The 20,214-nt window shown below is 37.7% G+C and overlaps 1 protein-coding gene across 1 annotated transcript in view; it reads right to left on the bottom strand.

Annotated features, from left to right (window-relative positions):
- The window catches only part of LOC145977972 (uncharacterized), a 286,923-nt gene that overhangs the window by 43,022 nt on the left and 223,687 nt on the right, over positions 1-20,214 (bottom strand). Inside the window, exons 12-15 of the mRNA XM_083110320.1 lie at positions 18,688-18,814; positions 15,519-15,695; positions 12,521-12,730; positions 10,509-10,640 (exon numbers count right to left, since the gene is read on the bottom strand). Of these exons, the coding sequence (XP_082966446.1) occupies positions 10,509-10,640; positions 12,521-12,730; positions 15,519-15,695; positions 18,688-18,814 (646 nt within the window). The remainder of the gene's footprint in view (positions 1-10,508; positions 10,641-12,520; positions 12,731-15,518; positions 15,696-18,687; positions 18,815-20,214) is intronic.

The raw sequence follows: 20,214 nt of genomic DNA, 5'->3' as shown, positions 1-20,214 counted from the left end.
CTCAATGAAAAATGGACCAACAAGTCGGGAAACCCAAGTACCACACCATTAGCTTATCGCCTCCCGTCACCTTGCTGGGATCTGTCCAATGTGGATTTTCGGGTGACCAGTACCGCAGATTTTGCTTATTCACCTCCACCGACACACAAAAATTAGCCTCATCACTGAACAGAATCTTGCTACCGACGGCAGGGTCACGTTGCAGTTGTGCTATAGCCCACTCACAAAACTGCAAACGCCTGTCTGGATCATCCTCACTAAGGTGCTGCTGCAGCTGTATCTTATATGGATGCCAGTGGTAGTCACGTTCAATCCTTTGAATTCAACACCTGCTGACACCGCTTTACAGCGCCAGTCTCCCTTTGCTACAGGTTGGGGACTTTGCAAATGATGCCAACACCGCTACAGCAGTACCCTCATCCGTGGCTGTTTTCGAACGTCCATGTCGCGGCTTGTCATCCACAAATCCAGTATCTTGAAACTTTGCCAGCAACTGGCTGACGGTCACATGTGACACCGGTTGTCTTGCAGGATTGCGGTTATTGAAGTCTGCGGTAATGTCACGCGTACTTCTCTCCCCTGACATCAATATGATGGCAATCCGTTCCTCACGTGTTTTTGGCATTTTCGTTCAGATCAGTGAAAAAGGAAATGTGCTACTCTTGACACGATCAATTCACATCATCACTCTTTTAAACTTTTATGTAAAGACAAAACACAATCGTAATTCCCATGTCAACCGATACTACAAGATATGTACATACCTGTAAGTTAATATCCGGACATTTTCAGTGATTGGTCTAAACAATAAATACCACATAATAACAATAATTTGAACAATAAACATTTAAGCAAAAAGGAAAGGATGTGTCACTCTTCCATGCTGGAATCGCCCTTAAATTTAAAGTTAGGTGAAAACAAATGTCACAGTTGTTTTCCTGGTGAAATTCTAGCCCATTTTGATATGTCGCACGACCCCCTTCCCATTTAAATTTCTGAAGTTGATTTCAAGATGGCGGATATCAAGATGGCTGCCGACCATGCGGGTGACGTCAATGTGGTTCCCCCTTGGCCAGGCAACGATTGGTCATCACCATTTTCACGTTCCATGCCGCAGTGGCCTTGTACTGGGGGTGTTAAGTGACTTATTGAGCCACCCTGTACAATGGAATATATATATGAAGGTTCTCTTGATTGCCTCTGTGACAGAGTAGCTTTCATAACATGCTACAAAGCCACAGGCTCTAGGTTCGAATCATTTTATAGCCACTGGATTTGCCCCATCACTTCTTTCGTTGTTCTCACTATACTAGAGTGTGGCCTCTCCGATGGCGCAGTGGTAGCATTGTTGCCTTGTAATCAAGGGGTCCCGGGTTCGATTCCCGGTGGAGACACATAGTGGTTCGGATTAGCCTTACTGTGCATGAAGTGGACTTAAAACACCAACTCAATCAATCAATCACTGGACTAGAGAGATAGAAAACAAACATGAAATAACCAGAGAAAAACAAAAAGTACTCTCAAATTCAATACATTAATTAACACAGTGCAAAATTATGACAGGAATTGTAAGATGTATCTATTGACTTAGGCCTTGTGTAAACTTTACATGCATAAATTCTCTAATACAAAAGGAATCGAGAGAATAAACACTTAATAAGCACTTAATGACCTAATGGGGGAACTTATTTGCAAAGTTTTATCCACAAGTTCAATTAACAAAATTTTTCTAACTTTCCAGGATAATAGTTTAAGTAATAGAAATAAATGTTACTTATTGCTAATATGAAAGTAAACAGTTTCACTCACTGTGCGTGAGGTGCTTCAGTGCTGTACTGCAAGTTACATCTTGTTTGGTCCAGAAGAAGGGATGAGGATACAGAACGTGTTGATTCTTCTATAATCGAGACACAAACTGTGATGTTATATTTTTCAATAACAGGAGAGTGCACATGAAACAAACTACATAAAAAAATACATGAAATGAGACTTTATAGCAAGCAACAAACACATGGGTTCAAACAAAGCACATAGACATGAGTGAAACAACAGAGAATCGGTAAAACTAGGCTTTTCAACTACCTGTGTAACTTGCAGCATAGCACTGAATCATCACTTATGTCTTGAGTGAAACTGTTTACTCTAAATGTTTATCATGAAAAACGACAGTACAAATTTACCTTATACAGTAAAGCCTTATTAATCTGGATCCCAATAAGCCGCACTTCGCTTAATCCGGACAGGCAAAAAAAATTAAAAAAATAAACAAAAAAAAGCAGTATGCAAGGTTTTAAATGTGGCTAGAAGTCAGCAAGAGAACTTCCCAAAGAAATGGCGGTCAACCACTTACGAAATCCTGTATCCCGCAGACTTTGTACTGTACTGTATAGTGTATTTAGACCTATTCCCTTTAAATACAACATAATAAACGTGTTTTGTTGCTATAAACGGAGTTTTAATGCACTTTCTACTGTTCTTTTAGGTTATTTCAGTTAATCCGGACTTTCGTTAAACCGGTCAACTTATCCCCCCATTAGTCCAGATAAACGAGGTTTTACTGTATTAATCACTATGTGGTCTTTGAGACACCACTTAAGTGCTTAGAATTCTGGCAAAATCATATTCTAAGCTTAGAAGTGATCAAAAAATTTCCAGTAAGAAAACACAATGCATATTATTTTCTAAGCTTTATGAAGTAGAATACAAAACATTATGATTACTGTCTCAATTCAATCAATTTATTTTAATGGTTCTTGAAGGTTCAGAGAGCGTTTACTTGCACCCCCTCCTCTCTCGTGATGTCCACATAGGAAGGGTAAGGGGGCAGTTGGGGGAAAGCATCAAATGAACAAAAATGAGGAATGATCTGAGAACAGTAAATGTCTTGGCACGCCTCTGAAAATTGGTACTCTGTTTTTTTATCTCCCAAAGAATATACCCATGGAAAATTCCTCCATGTAGAAGTGTGGAACTTCCTACAGTTCATATGAACTTATTTCCAGTTCTCTACTTTTTAAGAGTTTAATGAGCATTGTAAAATTAGGAGCACAATGCTACTCGACTGTCAAGAGTCAATCTGCTTTCATTTGCTCGCTTCAGGTCGACTGCCTGTCTTTGCCTGCCGCTGTACTCACACTACAGCCAAATGGGTGAGGGACAGTGCAAGGGAGGAGGGGGGGTTGCCTAGTTATATGTTCTGCAAAAAAGCTACAGTAGTTTCCTCAATCAGTGATGTCAACCCTAGCAAAATTTTAACTTCGTTGGCACCTAGCATTCTGTTTCGCATAATGGTAAAATCCAGCATCATCTCAAAAAACGGATGTCCCTGGGGAACAGAGAAATTGAGTTCTAATGATGATATTTTGAGGAAATATTTATTTCCTAAAAATCTCGAGATCTTGTTTGTACCTCTCCAGCAGATTTGTTTCAAACAAAAGAAAGTATGCCAACCAAGGAACAAGCTTTTACAGGCCCTGGTCCATTTTCTTGTTTTCATCTTTTTTATCCTCCCTGATTTTACAAGTGAGGAGCATTTTATAAGAGGAAATCTGTAGAAAGTTGGAGTCACAAATAAATCAAACGAATGCCATTACTAGTCATCGAATTTTCTTCAACTTTTTTCAAGCACTATATTGAACCCATTTTATTGAATGGTCGAAATTCCTAATGTTGCTTAACGCAGTTCACAATTCCAAAATAGATGCATAAATCGAACTTAAAACTACTACAGTCATCAGAAAATGATAATGATAATTAAATAATACTTGTATAACAATAGTAATATATGTCTAGCATAATTTTATCACATTTAGCGTAATTTAAGAGTTGAAACAACACATTCCCTTATCAGGCGGCTGGTATTTGCAAAGCTGTTCTCAATCCTCACACGACAGCAGGGAGAGCCTGCAGCTAATATTTCAAATGTAATGGCTATACAAGCGATACATGCGACTGTGTAATTGAACGCATTTTCGAAAACTTTCCTCGGTCTGTTTACCATAACTTCCTACACCCAAAAAAATTTTCGAATTGCCACTGAATAAACCCACATTTTTTTCTTGATCGATTAACCTGCAGTACAACCATTTGTGCAAGGTCACATCAAGTTTATACTAGTTGTTGAAAAACAATATTGCATATGATTATAATGTGTGGTGCCGAAAAATGACAAAGTATATACAGGAGTGTTTTGTTTGCTCAAAATTGCCATTTTGATGAAATTATACACGACACTTGCATTAAGACCAATGTTTATTGGTTTGGTTTGAGTTGGTGTTTTAAGTCCACTTTATGCACAGTAAGGCTAATCGGGACTGGACCTACAGTTTAAAGTGGGATCCGAACCACTTGTGCCTCCACCGGGTATCAAACCCGCGACCCCTTGATTACAAGGCAATGACGCTACCACTGCGCCATGGGGGAGGCCTGACCAATGTTTATTAACTATTGTGGTGTTCTATTGTATTTAAAGCAACATTTTTACAATATTGTTGTATTAGAAATACTAATGACCCTTTGTGTGCTGTAACAATTGTATTCAATACAATTTTACATAGTAACACATTGTAAATTATCCAAAAGAACAAAAATAAATACTATAATATCAAATGTGCATTTTAAGTTTTTTGTGGCAAGACAATTTTGTCTTAGTGAGCTTTGCAGTTAAGAAACAAGTATTTTGGTTGTAGAAAAGCACACAAAGTTGAGACAAAAATTAATATAATTTTTCTATGGATGCCATAAAGTGATTCCATTCAAATATTATAAAGAAGTCTCAATCAAGGAGTTTGAGGGGTTGCCTAATGCAGGGGAGGCCAAAACCTATTCTTATGCTGGGCATAGAAATATCCAGAATGTTGCAGGGGATACCATCTAGGTTCATTGGTTATAAAGATTAAAACTGAACAGAAGAAATAGATCATTGGATGAACACCTATCCATGTCTTACCTAGGATTTAAGCTGAGATCCTGGGAGTTGTAATGCATAAACATGTCATTCCAAGAATTATCATATTAATGTACTAGAAATTTTCTTAAAATGTGAAATGTTCACACAGGAGATATCAGAATATTAAAATAACTATAGTAATAATTAAATTAACTCTTAATACCACTGGCAAAAATTAATGAAAATTGTGCATTTTGAATAACTTCCAGGATATTGAGATTCCATGAAAAGTATTGTGAAGCATTTTGTATACCCTGTAGGCTACAGAAAAGTATTGATGATTAAATTTGAACTCAATTTACGATACTATTACCATATCAAGAGCCCTGATTTCAACACATTTCCATCACCAATTCCATGCCATATTTTTGTATTCCTGCCATTCAGCAATGTTCATAGTCAATTTTTCCTTCACATCATATCACATGTTCATATGTTCACAAAAATACCATACGGCCATGGACATCACCGGAAATGTTTGTATGGAGGGCCAATCCATTAATAATACTTGAATAGTACAAACAACAAAAATAATTATTAACATGATTATGATTATTAGGATACAATACTCATAAAAATAAACAAATTTTATTCCAAATTGGGGAGTTTCTTCTATCAGATATCAGAATTATTCAGGTTCTAATGAACTGAACTAGTACATGCATATCATCACAGTTATGATTACACAATAACTACAGTGCCTTTCACTGTCGAGTCTTCCATGAAGCGGTGGCTAATACGCCGGGCAGTGGGAGGCCATCTGCCGGCATTTAGACCCACAGCTGTATGCTGACCTTGGCACTGGACGCGTCAGTGCTTCAGTATCCAAATAGCTAGTGTTCAGTTTGCATGTGTTTGAGAAGTATTAACAAGTGTTTTAGATTGTTTTGTTTTAGTTTACGTATTACTGGTCCTTTCCTGCTGTCTAATAATGCCACGTATAATTTAAAACAATGCATTTTTATGTATGACTTATGTCATTACGAATTCTTGTAGAGAAGTCAGAAGGCGTTTGGCAGCAGAATTCCCAGATGTTCCTGTTCCACACAGAGACAATGTTCAAGAACTTATGAGCAAATTTAGGGAAACAGGGTCTGTCCTTGATAAGAAGCAAAAAGGAAATGGCATGTGCTTACTGGGAAGAAATTAGATGACGTTGGAGCACGATTGGAACACACTTTTCAAAAATCCCTCCAGAGCCTTGCACAAGCAACAGACATTTGCATGATGTCTACATGGCGAGCTACCAAGCTTTTAAACCTGAAGCCATACATTAGAAGAATTGATAGAAAATATCAGAAGAGTAATTGAAGCAATTTTGGAAGAGGAACTGATACATATTAGTGAAAATTTCCTTAAAAAATGCCGTACATGTGTAAAGCAAGAGGACATCATTTCCAACACCTCTCGTAACAAGGTACATGCTCGTTTTAATTTTAACTGTCTGTGTAATTGTACGAGCTTATTTCATTACATAGCTAGCAGTTCCATTTATGCGGATTTAGCATCCAGTTTGCCAGCAGATGCGCTCTCGCTGCCCAGTGTAATAGCCACCGCTTCGCGAAAGAGTCAGCCGTAAAAGGCACTGTATTATAATTTAGTAAATATAAACAAATTTTATTTTACATTAATTATTATTAAATCCATGGGGAGACTTTTCTACTCAATTACAGCGAATGAGTGAACATCCAGCACAAGTGTTTGTCCATTTTCTTTTTACATATCATACTGTTAGTGTACTGAAATGCATATTTATTCTATTTTCTAATTAGCTTTTACACACATTGATCACGAAAAAGCTGTAGAAATTAGGGGAGAATTTTAGTCACAGTTTATGTTGTGGGACCCCCCCCCCCCACCATAAAAAACTAATTTCTGGAATTTTGAAAACTGTGGAACCATTTCTTCTTTGGATTAATTGGTACAATATGAAACATAACCTGGTTCCAGTATTGTTCTTAATATTTTCTATCTAACACATTATTTACTTTGTTATTCTGTTGGAATAACTTGAAATGAATTATGCCAATTTCCAGGAAAGGGGGGTTGGATCGACTACTTTGATGTTTGGCCTCTTACCCTCCAGAAGGCCATGATTACATCGTAGTATCTATAATCTGGAATATCAGAATAGCTATCTTCTGGATTATCCAGAATGATGTCATTTTGTAATGGGAATGATCTTGATGCAACTCCTACATAAGTAAGCATTAAGTTGACAATTTTTTGATGCTGTTGCCACAAACAAAATTTACGTCCAAACACTGAGAAGAAATGTAGCTGTAGTGAAATTTTTGCTAAAAGCTACAAGAATTTTATAGCACAGCCAGGCACGTATCTAGAAATATATTTCGGTAAGGGGGTCCAAAACAAGTGTATTATAATAATAAATAAATAAATAATAATTAATAAAAAATAAAAAAAAATAATTAAAATAATTAGTTATATTAAATTAATTCAAATATTCAAATTAATTAATATAATATACATATTTATTACATGAATAGGTAACAAGACAGTATAAGGGTAGTGATATAGCAGCACATATTCGTTATCTACATAGCTTATGTATAGTTAAGGTCGGAAAATTTGGAAAAAAAAACAAAAAACAACCACCCTGGCAAGGAAATTAAAAAATTGATAACGAATTGAATATTTATTGAATATCAACAAGGGATGTTAGAATTTGTTTACGAAATGTAAAGTTCCTGGTAATATTTTATGCATATTATTATACGTAGTAATAAATCTTACATAGATCTTCTTTGATACTGTCATTCAAAGTAGTATGACCCCAATATAATCCTTGTCTTCCATTAAGTTCGGTGGAAAAAACTAACCCTCGATTAAACAAGTATATTTTCATTATTTAATTTTAGTCATTTTATGATTTCACTATTTACATTATTTAATTTTACTACTTACTCTTTTCGGAGGGGAGCGGGTCTGGACCCCCTAAATACATCCTAGATCACAGCTACAATTTAAAAAACGTAGCACTACAGCTTCAAACTTTGTAGCTATGTATAGTAACAGTGCTAATGTATGTAACCTAAAAGTTATTTTTTGGTACTCTAAATCTTATTTTTGCAAATAAGTCAGTCATCAATTAATAATAATATTATTAATGAGAATGTTAGTTTCTTTAGTGGCTAAAATTGAACAATTAAAATTAGAACCACTAAAGTAACAAAAATCTTTATTAAATTGCATTATTCCATGGGACAAGTAGCCAAAATCAAGCACTCAGTATAATTTGCGGGTACTAATTTTCCTTTATGACAATTATGTGGGTGTGTAAGAATAGCAAAAAATTATGGTTGCCATTTCAAAATGATAGCTAGTGGAAATTGTGTTCAATCTAATATGGTGGATGTTGACTTTTGAGGGGGCAAAAAAATTCTCTAAAACTGATGGTACGATTTCAATTTTTTTAATACCATATTAAGATTGATTGATTGATGTTTTAAGTCTACTTTATGCACAGTAAGGCTAATTGGGACTCTACCTACAGTTTAAAGTGGGATCCGAACCACTATGTGCATCCACTGGGTATCAAACCAGTGACCCTTTGATTACAAGGTGACGAAGACACCACTGTGCCATTGGGGAGGCGTTGACACAATAAGATGTGACCTATATGCATTGTTTAGGTTTTTCCATATGAGCAACTGTTAATTAGTAAATCACATATTTTAAAAAATCATATTTTTTACTAATAATATTATGTCTGTCATTAATTTGCCAATAACCTAGACATCTGAGATGATTGATTGATTTGTTGTTCCAAGTCCAATTTATGCACAGGAAGCCTAATCGGGACTGGACCTACAGTTTAAAGTGGGATCCGAACCACTGTGCCATGTGCCTTCACCGGGTATCAAACCTGGGATGCCTTGATTACAAGGCGACGACTTTACCACTACGCCATCGGGAAGATGAAAGTGTTCCAAGCAAATATTAAAGCGTGAACATTTATCTTTAACTTGATGTATTACACTTGTTGGATGGGACCTCAAAATTCATATAAAACAAATTAATTATGTAGTGTGTACAGTGAATGCTTCTAGCTGAATGTGTCCAGGTTATTGGTAAATTAATGATAAACATAAAATTATTCTCGGCACAGGGATGTGGCAAACCCAATCACCCAGTTGGAAACTACTGCAAATAGTCAACCAAGTGAGAAAACCATAACTATGGAGATTGAGAGGAAATGCCTAACTCCGCCTCAAGACCAGAGAATACCAGAGAGCACACTCAAAGCAACCTGCATCGAGTTCAAAGGGAAATTTGAAGCCTCGGATTGGACAGATCAACATGACTGATTGGTTGAAATAATATTTTTGGGTGCATCAACACTTGGGTTGTTTTGCACCCGTCACATTCTATAAAGGCCAGCCCTTACCGTAGATAATATCAACACTTGCCCATGAGGAATAAAATCACCTTACCTTGTTACAAGCTGAGGCTGTAAAGGGGCACTCAGCACACATAAGGACAACACACACTCCACAGATCATTATACTGGCTGTAGGTCCAGAGCCTCCTTGACCTCCTACATTGCAATTACCAGAGTGTACTATGTGGAAGTGACGGGATCAACATGACAACGACCGGACTGGAAAAGGAAGATTGATTGATTGAATTGTTGTTTAAACTTCACTTTATGCCCAGAAAGGCTAATCGGGACTGGATGTACAGTTTCAAGTGGGATCCAAACCTCTGTGCAATGTGCCTCCACTGGGTACGAACCCAGGACACTTGGTTTACAAGGTAATGACGTTATCACTATGCCATCGGGGAGAACTGGAAAATGAAGAGGAGAGCTGAGATCAAGAGAAGTGGATGAGATGGACAGAACAGGGTGCCTGATGCTTGGACGAAGAAGATAAAATTATTAGTAAAAAATATGATTTTTTTTACTATGTGATTTACTAATTAATAGTTCCTCATATTGAAAAAAACCTAAGATAACCTTAAAAATAGGCCACATCTTAAGCTGTCATTCATTCGTTTCAGATATATTAGTTTCTTCAAAAGTAAACATCCACCATTTGTTACCTGCCACTTTAAAATGGAAATCATGGTTTTTTTAGTAACACCCGTGTAAGTGTGGCATAAAGGGAAATTAGTGCTCCCAAATTATACCAAAATCTTGGCTGGCCAATAGACTTTATAACTCTGTATTTTATTACATATACTTTTCAGTGAAAAATGCAGGCTCTACCAGAAACCTGGATTTCTGGTATACCATGCCATTGCTCTTCCACTGAGCTACAAATCAGGCCTGTCTTCACCCAATTTTTCGCTGTCAATGTTTTACCTGTGTGGAATTGTCTGTCAGTGCTACCGCAACAAGACCTGTTGCCTTTGAAACACTGTAGACGTCGAGCTCTACACTGTAGTAGTAGAGAATAGCATGGTATGCCAGAGACCCAGGTTCGAGTCCTGGTCGAGCCTGCACTTTTCGCTGAAAATTCTACATAGTACATCTCCTGTGTGTGCCAAATCTTCCTGTATTTTATATTTTATGTACTGAAAGTTTGATGCTACTTACAGGGGCAGTGTGAGCTGGGAGGTCATTGCTTAGCTTCTTCAGTTTCTCCACTGAAAGGTTCTTCAGGTCATTCGGTGGAACAATGGCTCGTATGTCGGCTGGAAGGTCTTCCAAATCCATGTCACGTTTCACCTACAATGAACATTCATGTAGTGCAATCCTTGGCATACAAACATCCAATCAGTCAAACAAGATGTCTACACACAGCAATTTATACTAGTCTAATGGAATGAATAAAGAATATTAGGTAAATTGACAATTGTTTTTTTTAGTGTTTATTTTCTTACACTGCAAAAGTGTTTTAAAGAATTGAACTGTAAAACATTGCCAGTGTTGTAGTGACACCCCATCAGTTCTCTTTTGTGTCCGTGTGCACCCTGTATCTTTGCAAATTGTCCACGTAGTGTGTGCATAGGGAGGTTAGTTCACATGCACATATGGATATATGAGGTGATGTCCAGAAATTTTGGGACTAGTGCTGCCATCTGGACAGCAGTTGTTTTGAATTTGAATTTAAAATTTTGGGTGCGTCAGCTATTTTGCACCTGTCGCACGATATGGGGTCCAGCCCCTTACCGTAACTAAAATAACATAACTGTAATGCTGCATAACTAAAATCTTAAAATTTTCTGACCTTTGTTAAAAGCTGAGGCTGCAAAGGGGCACTCAGCACACATAAGGACAAAAAACAGGACAACACATAGAATTATACTGGCCATAGGGTCAGTCGCCAGAGCCTCGTTAGTCTGCACAAAGCAGTCCAGTGTGTACTATGTGGAAGTGTGGTTGACAATTGGGTGTACTATGTGGAAGGTCACACCTTACACCCCGGACAGCAGTTGTAATAGAAAGATGGAACAGTGCATGGCAGTACAAACATTACTTGAGTGTCAGTGTATACAAAATTTCATAAAGGTGAATGCACTGACTGTTTATATCCTCTCATCTTATACAATTCAATATTTCCATACAGATTAACAATTGTCCTGAAAAATATGCACACATTATTTGAGTGGTATGTGGAAAGTGTGTGGGGCAGAGAGAGGGCTATGAAACTTCAGCCTCCTCCTGAATTAACTTCAAACATAAAAATTATGCTTTTTCATCACTTGTCTACTTACAAAAAATATTTCTTTATGTATTAAATACTACACTTTTATTGCATGGAGTGTGCAAACTATGGACACACATTAATTGGAATTTGGAACTGCTTAAATAGTTCTTAGTTCCCTCATTTTCCCTGAAATGCACTACTGCATTTATCTATATACATAAAAATGGATGTATGTGTGTGGGTGTGTATATTTGTTTGTTCCGCCATAACTCTCGAACGCCTGGAGCAATTTCAACCAAACTTTGTACACGTATCACTTCCAATCTGGAAATAAATACTGTGGGGGTAAGACATCCCTGGCACCCCTAGGAGTGGGGTGATAAGGTGTGACATATAAAAATAATCTAGAACCACCGATATTAAATTCCGCACAAACAGATATCCGTGACTCTATTCAATCCACACAACGATAGTGTTTCTCGGGTTGTCTAACATTCAGGCTGTGTTGCGAATGGAATCCATAGTTTTCGTGACATTCGCAATGTGGTTCAACTCCAAGTTCATCACCTATTGGCATGGGGGTGAGAGGGGGTGAAAAATAAAATGCCACAAATGACCTAGATTAGTGTTGAATCCATAGTTTTCAGAGTCGCTAAGCTAATTGGTGACATTCACATTTAAAATTAGTTACATTTTACACTATAGTTAGAATTCATTATTTTCCTGTCTAATACAAGATTGGGATAAATAAATACCTGGGCAATGCTAGCTAGTATAAAATAAATCAGGAAACTCATGATTCTAATTTCCTGAATATATATTTATCTTGGATTGTACATCGAAGTATTAAAATATTGGTACATCTTACATACACAATTTAATTGACCATGATAAGTGAAGATTTAAGATATGCACGAGTGTTCATAAAAAAAAAAAAAAACTATAAAATGTGCATTACCCTATTGAATAAAACCAGTTTCTGATCGGGATCCATCACTTGCGCACTTTCCTCCACTTTCCTGAGAATATTGTTAACATAGCTGGGTGGAGAAGTAACCAGGAAATCAAGGCCGAGTGAACGGAAGAAGGCTTTCGGAAAAGATGAAACGTCCACTATGTTCTCTCCTTGTTCTTCCTGAGCTTTTAGTTTGTTTCCAAGGACAAAGTTCTGGAAAGAAATGGAAATATATGATGACATTTGGTGTGTCCGGGCTAAAGGTATCCAAACATAATGAAGTATATCCACGATTTGTTGTTTTACACTTTCGAGCCACTGGTACAGGTGCACCAGCAGTAGCCACGACAGATAAAAGTTCAAATTTTGGTCGATGTGGAAAAGCATATTGTTGAAGGCTTTGCTTTCTATAATGACTCAGATGCTGGAAAAACACTTGCCTAAAGAGCTTGTGCATTGTTTTAACATCTGCCGAATAACAAAAAGTGCTAATATTGAACTTAACTAACCCCTCATAAAAAAAAACTGAGTTAATTTGCATAATATTATTATTTCAATAAACCTAATGGCTGCTGAGATTTGCGTGGGTGTTTTTGAGATACTTTTAGCCCCAGCACCATATATAATTAGATTTTCTCCACGTATTTCATTCACCCGTTAGATCTCATAACATTGGGTTATAATAAGTCAACCTCATATTTTTTCTATCTTTCTTTCTTGTATGTATGTATTGCTTGCATTATACAATAATTTCTCCTGTAGTTTACAGTTGTTACAAGCATTTAAACACAATTTTTGATGTAACATTTTGGAAGAACAGTGGGGAGTTTCAAGCTGACATATTGAATAATGCTGTTGTTCCAGTGGGGGCCCATTTAAAAAGCTCTGATCTCGCATCAAGAATTCTCACTATGATTATCCGATTTGTGCATGAAGTCCACTTAGTTTTGTTGTCTCATATCAAGCATATTTCAATATAGCAATATATGAGGCATATTTTTAAAGTAAGTTCCGTTTTGCAATTAGGCCGCTGTAGTGCTGCACTCGCCGTTTTGCACATGTGTGCTGAAGACCTGCATCTATGGGCTTGCCACAGATGGCAGTACGCAACCGTTCGCCCAAGTAGACAGTTGTTCAGGTGTGGTTACAATGCCCAGACGATTGAAAGTCATGCAGAGTGTGAGCTACGTGCTATCATTCGTTCTCTAAGTGCAAGAGACGTGAAAGCGGCCGAAATCCATCAGCAGATTGCAGAAGTGTATGGAGACAATGCTATGAGTGATAATATGGTAAGATGCTGGGTGAGGGCATTTAAAGATGCCCATACAAACGTGCATAATGAGGGATGAAGTGGGCGACCATTCATCATGAACGATGACCTGGTGCAGCAAGTTGATGAAAAAGTACGCAAAAGCAGACTCTACGATTTAATCTTTATCTACGGAGTTTACAGAAGTGTCACACAGTGTTCTGTATGCAATTGTGACATACTGTGAGACCTTGAATAAATTGCGTCGTGCAATCCAAAACAAAAGGTGCGGCATGCTCAGTAAAGGGATCGTATTGCTTCACAACAATGCTCGTCCACATGCGGCGCATCGAACCCACCCTCCTATAGCCCTGACCTAGCACCCAGTGAATATCACTTGTTCCTGCACTTAAAGAAGCACCTTGCCGGTCAGCGCTTTAACACAGATGACGTGAAAACGGCCATGCAGCAGTGGTTATCACATCAGGCAGCCAATTTCTATGAAGATGGCATTCAGAAGCTGGTCGTACGATACGATAAGTGCCTTAATGTAGGTGGCAATTATGTTGAAAAGTAGATGTAGGCCCAGGCTTTCATGTAAAATTAAATTATTACAACATGTGTCCTTGTATTTATGTAATATCAAAACTGAACTTACTTTAAAAATATGCCTCGTATTTCATATCGGTTGTTCACTATAAGGCTAGGAAGCAAATGGCCCCAATTCTATTCAGGGGCAGCTGACTGACTGGGATTCCACCTTTTGGAGGGAGGGGGTGTCGAACTTTTACTTCTCCTTTAATTAGTGCCAAAACCGTATTTCTGATTACATAAGCATGGCTATTTATTTGTTTCAGTTTATTTTTAAGTTCATTTTATGCACTGAAAGGCAAATCAGGACTGGAAATACAGTTTAAAGTGGAATACAAACCACTATGTGCCTTCACTGGGTGTGTAGCTATTTGTTTTAAAAACAGTTGGATTTATTGTTGGCAAGAATTAATTTACATTACTGCTGCATAACAATAATAAATATACTGCAAAATCATGTAGCAATCTAAGCTAAGAGATTACCGTTACTTTAATGTCTTTATGTAGGTATTAAACAACTACTTGCCTACATAAACGTGTTCCTTAGCAGTAATACTTAAATTATTTCTCTTGTAGTCTACGGTTATTACAAGCATAAAAACACAGTTTTTCGTTGTGACGTTTCAGGAGAACACACGTTCCCTTCATCAGACATTTATTTTTAGTTTGATTAAAGATACAGTTATAACAATGGTTAAAATTTATTAAACAAAAAAGAATCAGTTATACAATGGATGTTGTCACTAAAAATAAATGATGAAGAGAGCGTGTGTTCTCCTGAAACGTCACAACGAAAAACTGTGTTTTTATGCTTGTAATAACCGTAGACTACAAGAGAAATAATGCTACAATGTAAGCAATGCATATATAAATTTAGAAGATAAATTAGTAATACTTAAAGTATTTTTAAAATATGGATATTATTTGTAGTCATTAAAACCATGCATAGGTATATAACATGGTCATGTTTCTATTGGATGAAGGTAGGAGTATCAGGGTAGAAAGATGGGAAGGGGCAGTGTGGTAAGTAGATGGTAGGTGGGCAAATATCCACCTTGCCAGGATGAAAATTTTATCTTGAGCTGCTCCTGAATATATTGATTGTACAACTACATCAGCAATTTGTTTCTGCAATCACAAGAACAATGCAAATAAACTCACAAGTTCCCTGTTTGAGCGAACATTTGGTGCATCTGCCAGTTCCACCAGCCTGTTCCTTCCTGCCTGCTGAAGGAGATTGAGAGGCAGAGTCTGCAACAGTGAGATTCCAAGGCTGTTCCAGTCTGCCGAGTGAGGATTGGCTCCATCTAACTTCAGGGAGATCAACTCTTGAGCAGCCTGGAATATTAGAAAATGTAAAACTCACTTTTGTCCAAATGCAAGTATTCAATATAAATAAAGTTAATTCATCATGCCATAGATTAGTACAAGGATAATACAGGACTTATCAGCTTGGTTGTTCCACCACACTAGGGATGGACACAAAATCTGGATAACGAATATCCGAATATCCGGATAATTTGGATATCTGGATAGAACAGATCTGATGAAGGATGAAATATCAAAACGATGAAAAAAGAATATGTGGATAAACTGTCTGGAAAATGCACACATTAGGATATCTGAATATTTCAAATAATATCCAGATAATTCAGATATACAGATATGGACAATTCAGATATTCAATAATCTGTATAGCCGGTATCTGGATAAAATTTTATCTTGATTTGGTCATCCCTACAACAGATAAAATCTGCAGTAATACATTGGACACAATTTACAATATGTATGAAGAAAAATGTAGAATATTAGACTTTATTGTTAATTATGAGAAATGCTAGAAATAGAGGTGTCAGACATGTAATAGTATATTCATATTACAAAAACAAGGTGCAATCAATTTCAAAACACAAAATAAAATGATTACAAATTTGTATGTACATGAAAAGTAATCTTCAATTGTTAGGTAGCACTTTGGCACATTCTACTTAAAGTACATCAAAGAACCAATTCCTTAGAACTGTACTATGGAGTAGTGTAGGTAGTGAAAACAATATTTTTATGAATGGTGCGCAGGCTCAGATTTATGTATGTAGAGGCCCGGAGCTATCATCTTTGTGAGGCTCCTGTAGACAATTTCAGTTATAACTTTTAGGCAAAGTTATAAGAGGGTCACAGAGAATCTGGAGGCCTGGGGAAAAGTTGAAGTTTATTGTGGAGTCCCTAGTTTGTGGTACAGTGAGATGCACAAGTATTGCTCAGCAATTTGTCCAAGACTGTTTTCATTAATTTTTCCCTTGCATCCTACTTGTTTTTAAAACATGCTCTTTAAGTCCTCTTGACATTTTGTTACAATTCTTGAGACTCTCTTTGGGTAAAACAGAGGAAAAGTATGGTGGTGGGCAATTTCCTTCGTAATACTTATGTCTCTCACTGTACATGGAGCTTTGCTAATTATGCAGACACCCTTTCCTCTTTACGCCATTCAATTCTTCATGGTACAATTGGTAAATGTAATAGTTCAAAGGGAAGATGGAGGTATCGACAATATTTCCTGAAAATTACATGCTATGGATTCATGTGGATTATGCTTTTTTTTTTAATGTACAATGTATTTCAAAACGATGTGAATGATTTCAACTTGTTATATTTTATTCATAAATTGTCAAAATAAGATACAATTTCACACACATGTAATGTAACTGTCCAAGTTTAAGTGCAAATGGTTATTGCAAAATTAACTCACAAATGCTCAATGTGAACACCCTTCGTTACTCTGCACACGTCATTACTGTAATCTAACTCCATCCAGCCATGTTTCAGCATGTTCTCATCACTGCAACGCTAATGCGATAAGAGATTTTTTGCTGGTGGATCTTCATGAAATTGTGTACGAAACTGACATTGTACACTCATGACTGCTTTACAGAGGCTGTTCAGCGTATATTTGACCAAATGCGATTCCTCCCCCCTGCACTCAGAATGAACTCACCCAACCTTGGTCGAGCATGTTTGTCAGTGTAGTGTGCGAGCTGTAAAAGAGTGGTTGTGTTTTCTCACTGGGCCAAAAATCCCGCCCAAACTGAGCCGCTTTTTGGGAGGAGTGCATTGTATAACTTTCCAAGTGTTTGCGTTTTCTCGCTTGGCCGAAAATGCTGCCAAAACAGTTGCTTTTGGGAAGGTTATGTTGTAGCCTTTTATGACACAAAGTTCAGTGTGTCAATAATGAGGAAGTAGTGTAAGAGCAAGAATTGTGATGTTAGTTTGACTTTATTCAAGAATGTGATCGGCAAGTATAAGGATTGCATGGCCCCAGCGTTCTGTTCTCCAACAAAAGGGACGAGAACACGTCCGTGCACACAAGCCACCACCAGTATGCAGGTGAAACTTTGCAGAATGGGCATGCAAGAGAATCCACCGACCCAAAAAACAGATAGAAAATCTAAATATGTCTTTGGAAACTGTTAACCGCACCTTGCACCTGCATACTGGTGGTGGCTTGTGTGCACGGACGTGTTCTCGTCCCCTTTGTTGGAGAACCGAACGCTGGGGCCATGCAATCCTTATACTTGCCGATCACATTCTTGAATAAAGTCAAACTAACATCACAATTCTTGCTCTTACACTACTTCCTGATCATTGACACACTGAACTTTGCGTCATAAAAGGCTACAACATAACCTTCCCAAAAGCAACTGTTTTGGCAGCATTTTCGGCCAAGCGAGAAAATGCAAACACTTGGAAAGTTATACAACGCACTCCTCCCAAAAAGCGGCTCAGTTTGGGCAGGATTTTTGGCCCAGTGAGAAAACACAACCACTCTTTTACAGCTCACACACTGCACTGACAAACATGCCTGACCAAGGTTGGGTGAGTTCATTCTGAGTGCAGGGGGGAGGAATCGCGTTTGGTCAAATATACACTGAACAGCCTCTGTACTCTCGCAAAATTATTTCTCCTCACCATTGGCAGCCATTTTATAACAACTGTTCAGCCTGGCACCTGGCTGCAGAATTTAGAACTACTGGGACCGTTACAAAAAAGGCTTAAGAATGTGTTTGAATGTATTTCACGGGATATTTGATCATGATTATGTTGTAGGGAATGTGTTTTTATCATTCAAATCATTTTGAAACATGCTGTATTTAATTTTCTCCAGTTGGTATTTCAATCAGTGCATTTCAATAAGAATCATAAAAACTCTGACATGGTTAAGTCATATTGGCAGAATATTCATATCTGGACTGAAAATCAAGACAGTCACATTTTAAGCACCTGTATAGTTAAGCCTTATTCATGAAATACGGAATAACATGGTTGAGCCACTAACCCGCACTGGAATTTTTCTTCCCATTTCCGAGAGGGCTGAAGTCATTCGTTCCAGAAACGTTTCCTGCACATCTGGTGTTACATCAGTCAGCAGTTGGGGAGCGATGTAAGCAGCAAGAGGACCTAGCCTGAAAGTTTATTTGGAATTATTTTTTTCTATATTAGTTTGAAGTAACTACTGTTGAACCTTATGTTATGTTTTTCAGAGGGAACAAGATATGAAACTTAAAATACAGGAAAATGTAAAATCTGGGAAAAATTGCATTCATTAATCACTAGCTAGGAATAAAAGCATGTTAGATAAGGTAACAATTATCCTTGTTAAATGAGATAAAACAGGGGCCATGAAGATAATGTATGTGTGAAAAAGTAAAATCTAGGAATATAAAAATGAGTTTCCACTCTATGGAATTCAATGAAATTAATAATCAATTAATAATTAAAGTAACCCCCAACCCATAGCTCTACAGCCCGATGAGGGCCTTGGCTTACCTACCGACTGCTGGTCTCCCTCCCACACTGTTCCTCCGTCACCTGTTGTAGCGTGGAGATCTTAGACCAGTATTGGAGTGTCGGGGGATCAGCCCGACGAGCCCCCAGCCGTTGCAGGTCTTCTCGATCGGGTTACGCTCACTCACTCGGAGCTTCCCAATTTCCTCACGATGGTGGGTTGCCACCGGCCCTATACGTAGGCCGAATAAATTCCGACCAGAGCCGGATTCGAACCTACGCCGTCCCGCAGCGAACGATCTCAAGACGAGTGAACGCCTTAACCCGCTCGACTACGGAGGAGGACAATAATTAAAGTAATAATTTTATAAATTATTATTGTTGTGTCAGCACTGAGGCTATTTGAATCATTCTCTTAACACATTGAATCCCATGCTCGTGCTATGCACGAGCATCCTGAATATGTCGAGAATCTTGAAGAGCCCCCCGCCCCCTTCCCTCTGAGAAAACTCCTATGAGCACCCATGCACTTGACCAATGTGTTTACTTGAAATATCGAAAGAAATGGAACACTTTATTTATTTACTTGTAATGAGTTATTTACTTGCACACCGCCTGTGCTTCATACTAAGGGTTAGTGTGTGGCAATTAGGGGGGGGGGGGCAGTTGCCCCCACTTTTTGCCACTTTGTCCCTGTTCTAGTCTATACCTTATGTACCAAAGGAAAGTAAATTGCTCTTGCTTCCCCTAGTTTTTGCACCTTGCCCCCCTAGTTTTGGAACCCAATCGTCCCCACTGTTTAGTATTCGAAGTGTGCTGTGTGGAGGAGAGATTGATGTGTGGGTTCCTCCAAAAAGGTAATTCTTTACAAACAACTTCTTTTTATATTCTTTCTCAAGAAGTTTACAATGTCATCTCAACTAGTCATAAGTGTAAGTGGATAGTTTGATGTAGCTGGATAGTGCAGTTGCAGAAGATGGAGGGTGTATTCTGCACGGGATGTTTCACAACATGTTCAAAAAGCAAAGGGCACTTTACCAAGGCATTATTCAGTACAGAATAAACAGTAAAATATATA

Source organism: Lepisma saccharinum, chromosome 24 (genome assembly GCF_977018435.1).
Source record: "Lepisma saccharinum chromosome 24, izLepSacc3.1, whole genome shotgun sequence".
Lineage (NCBI taxonomy): Eukaryota > Metazoa > Arthropoda > Insecta > Zygentoma > Lepismatidae > Lepisma > Lepisma saccharinum.
This window is presented reverse-complemented; position numbering and strand designations above follow the sequence as displayed.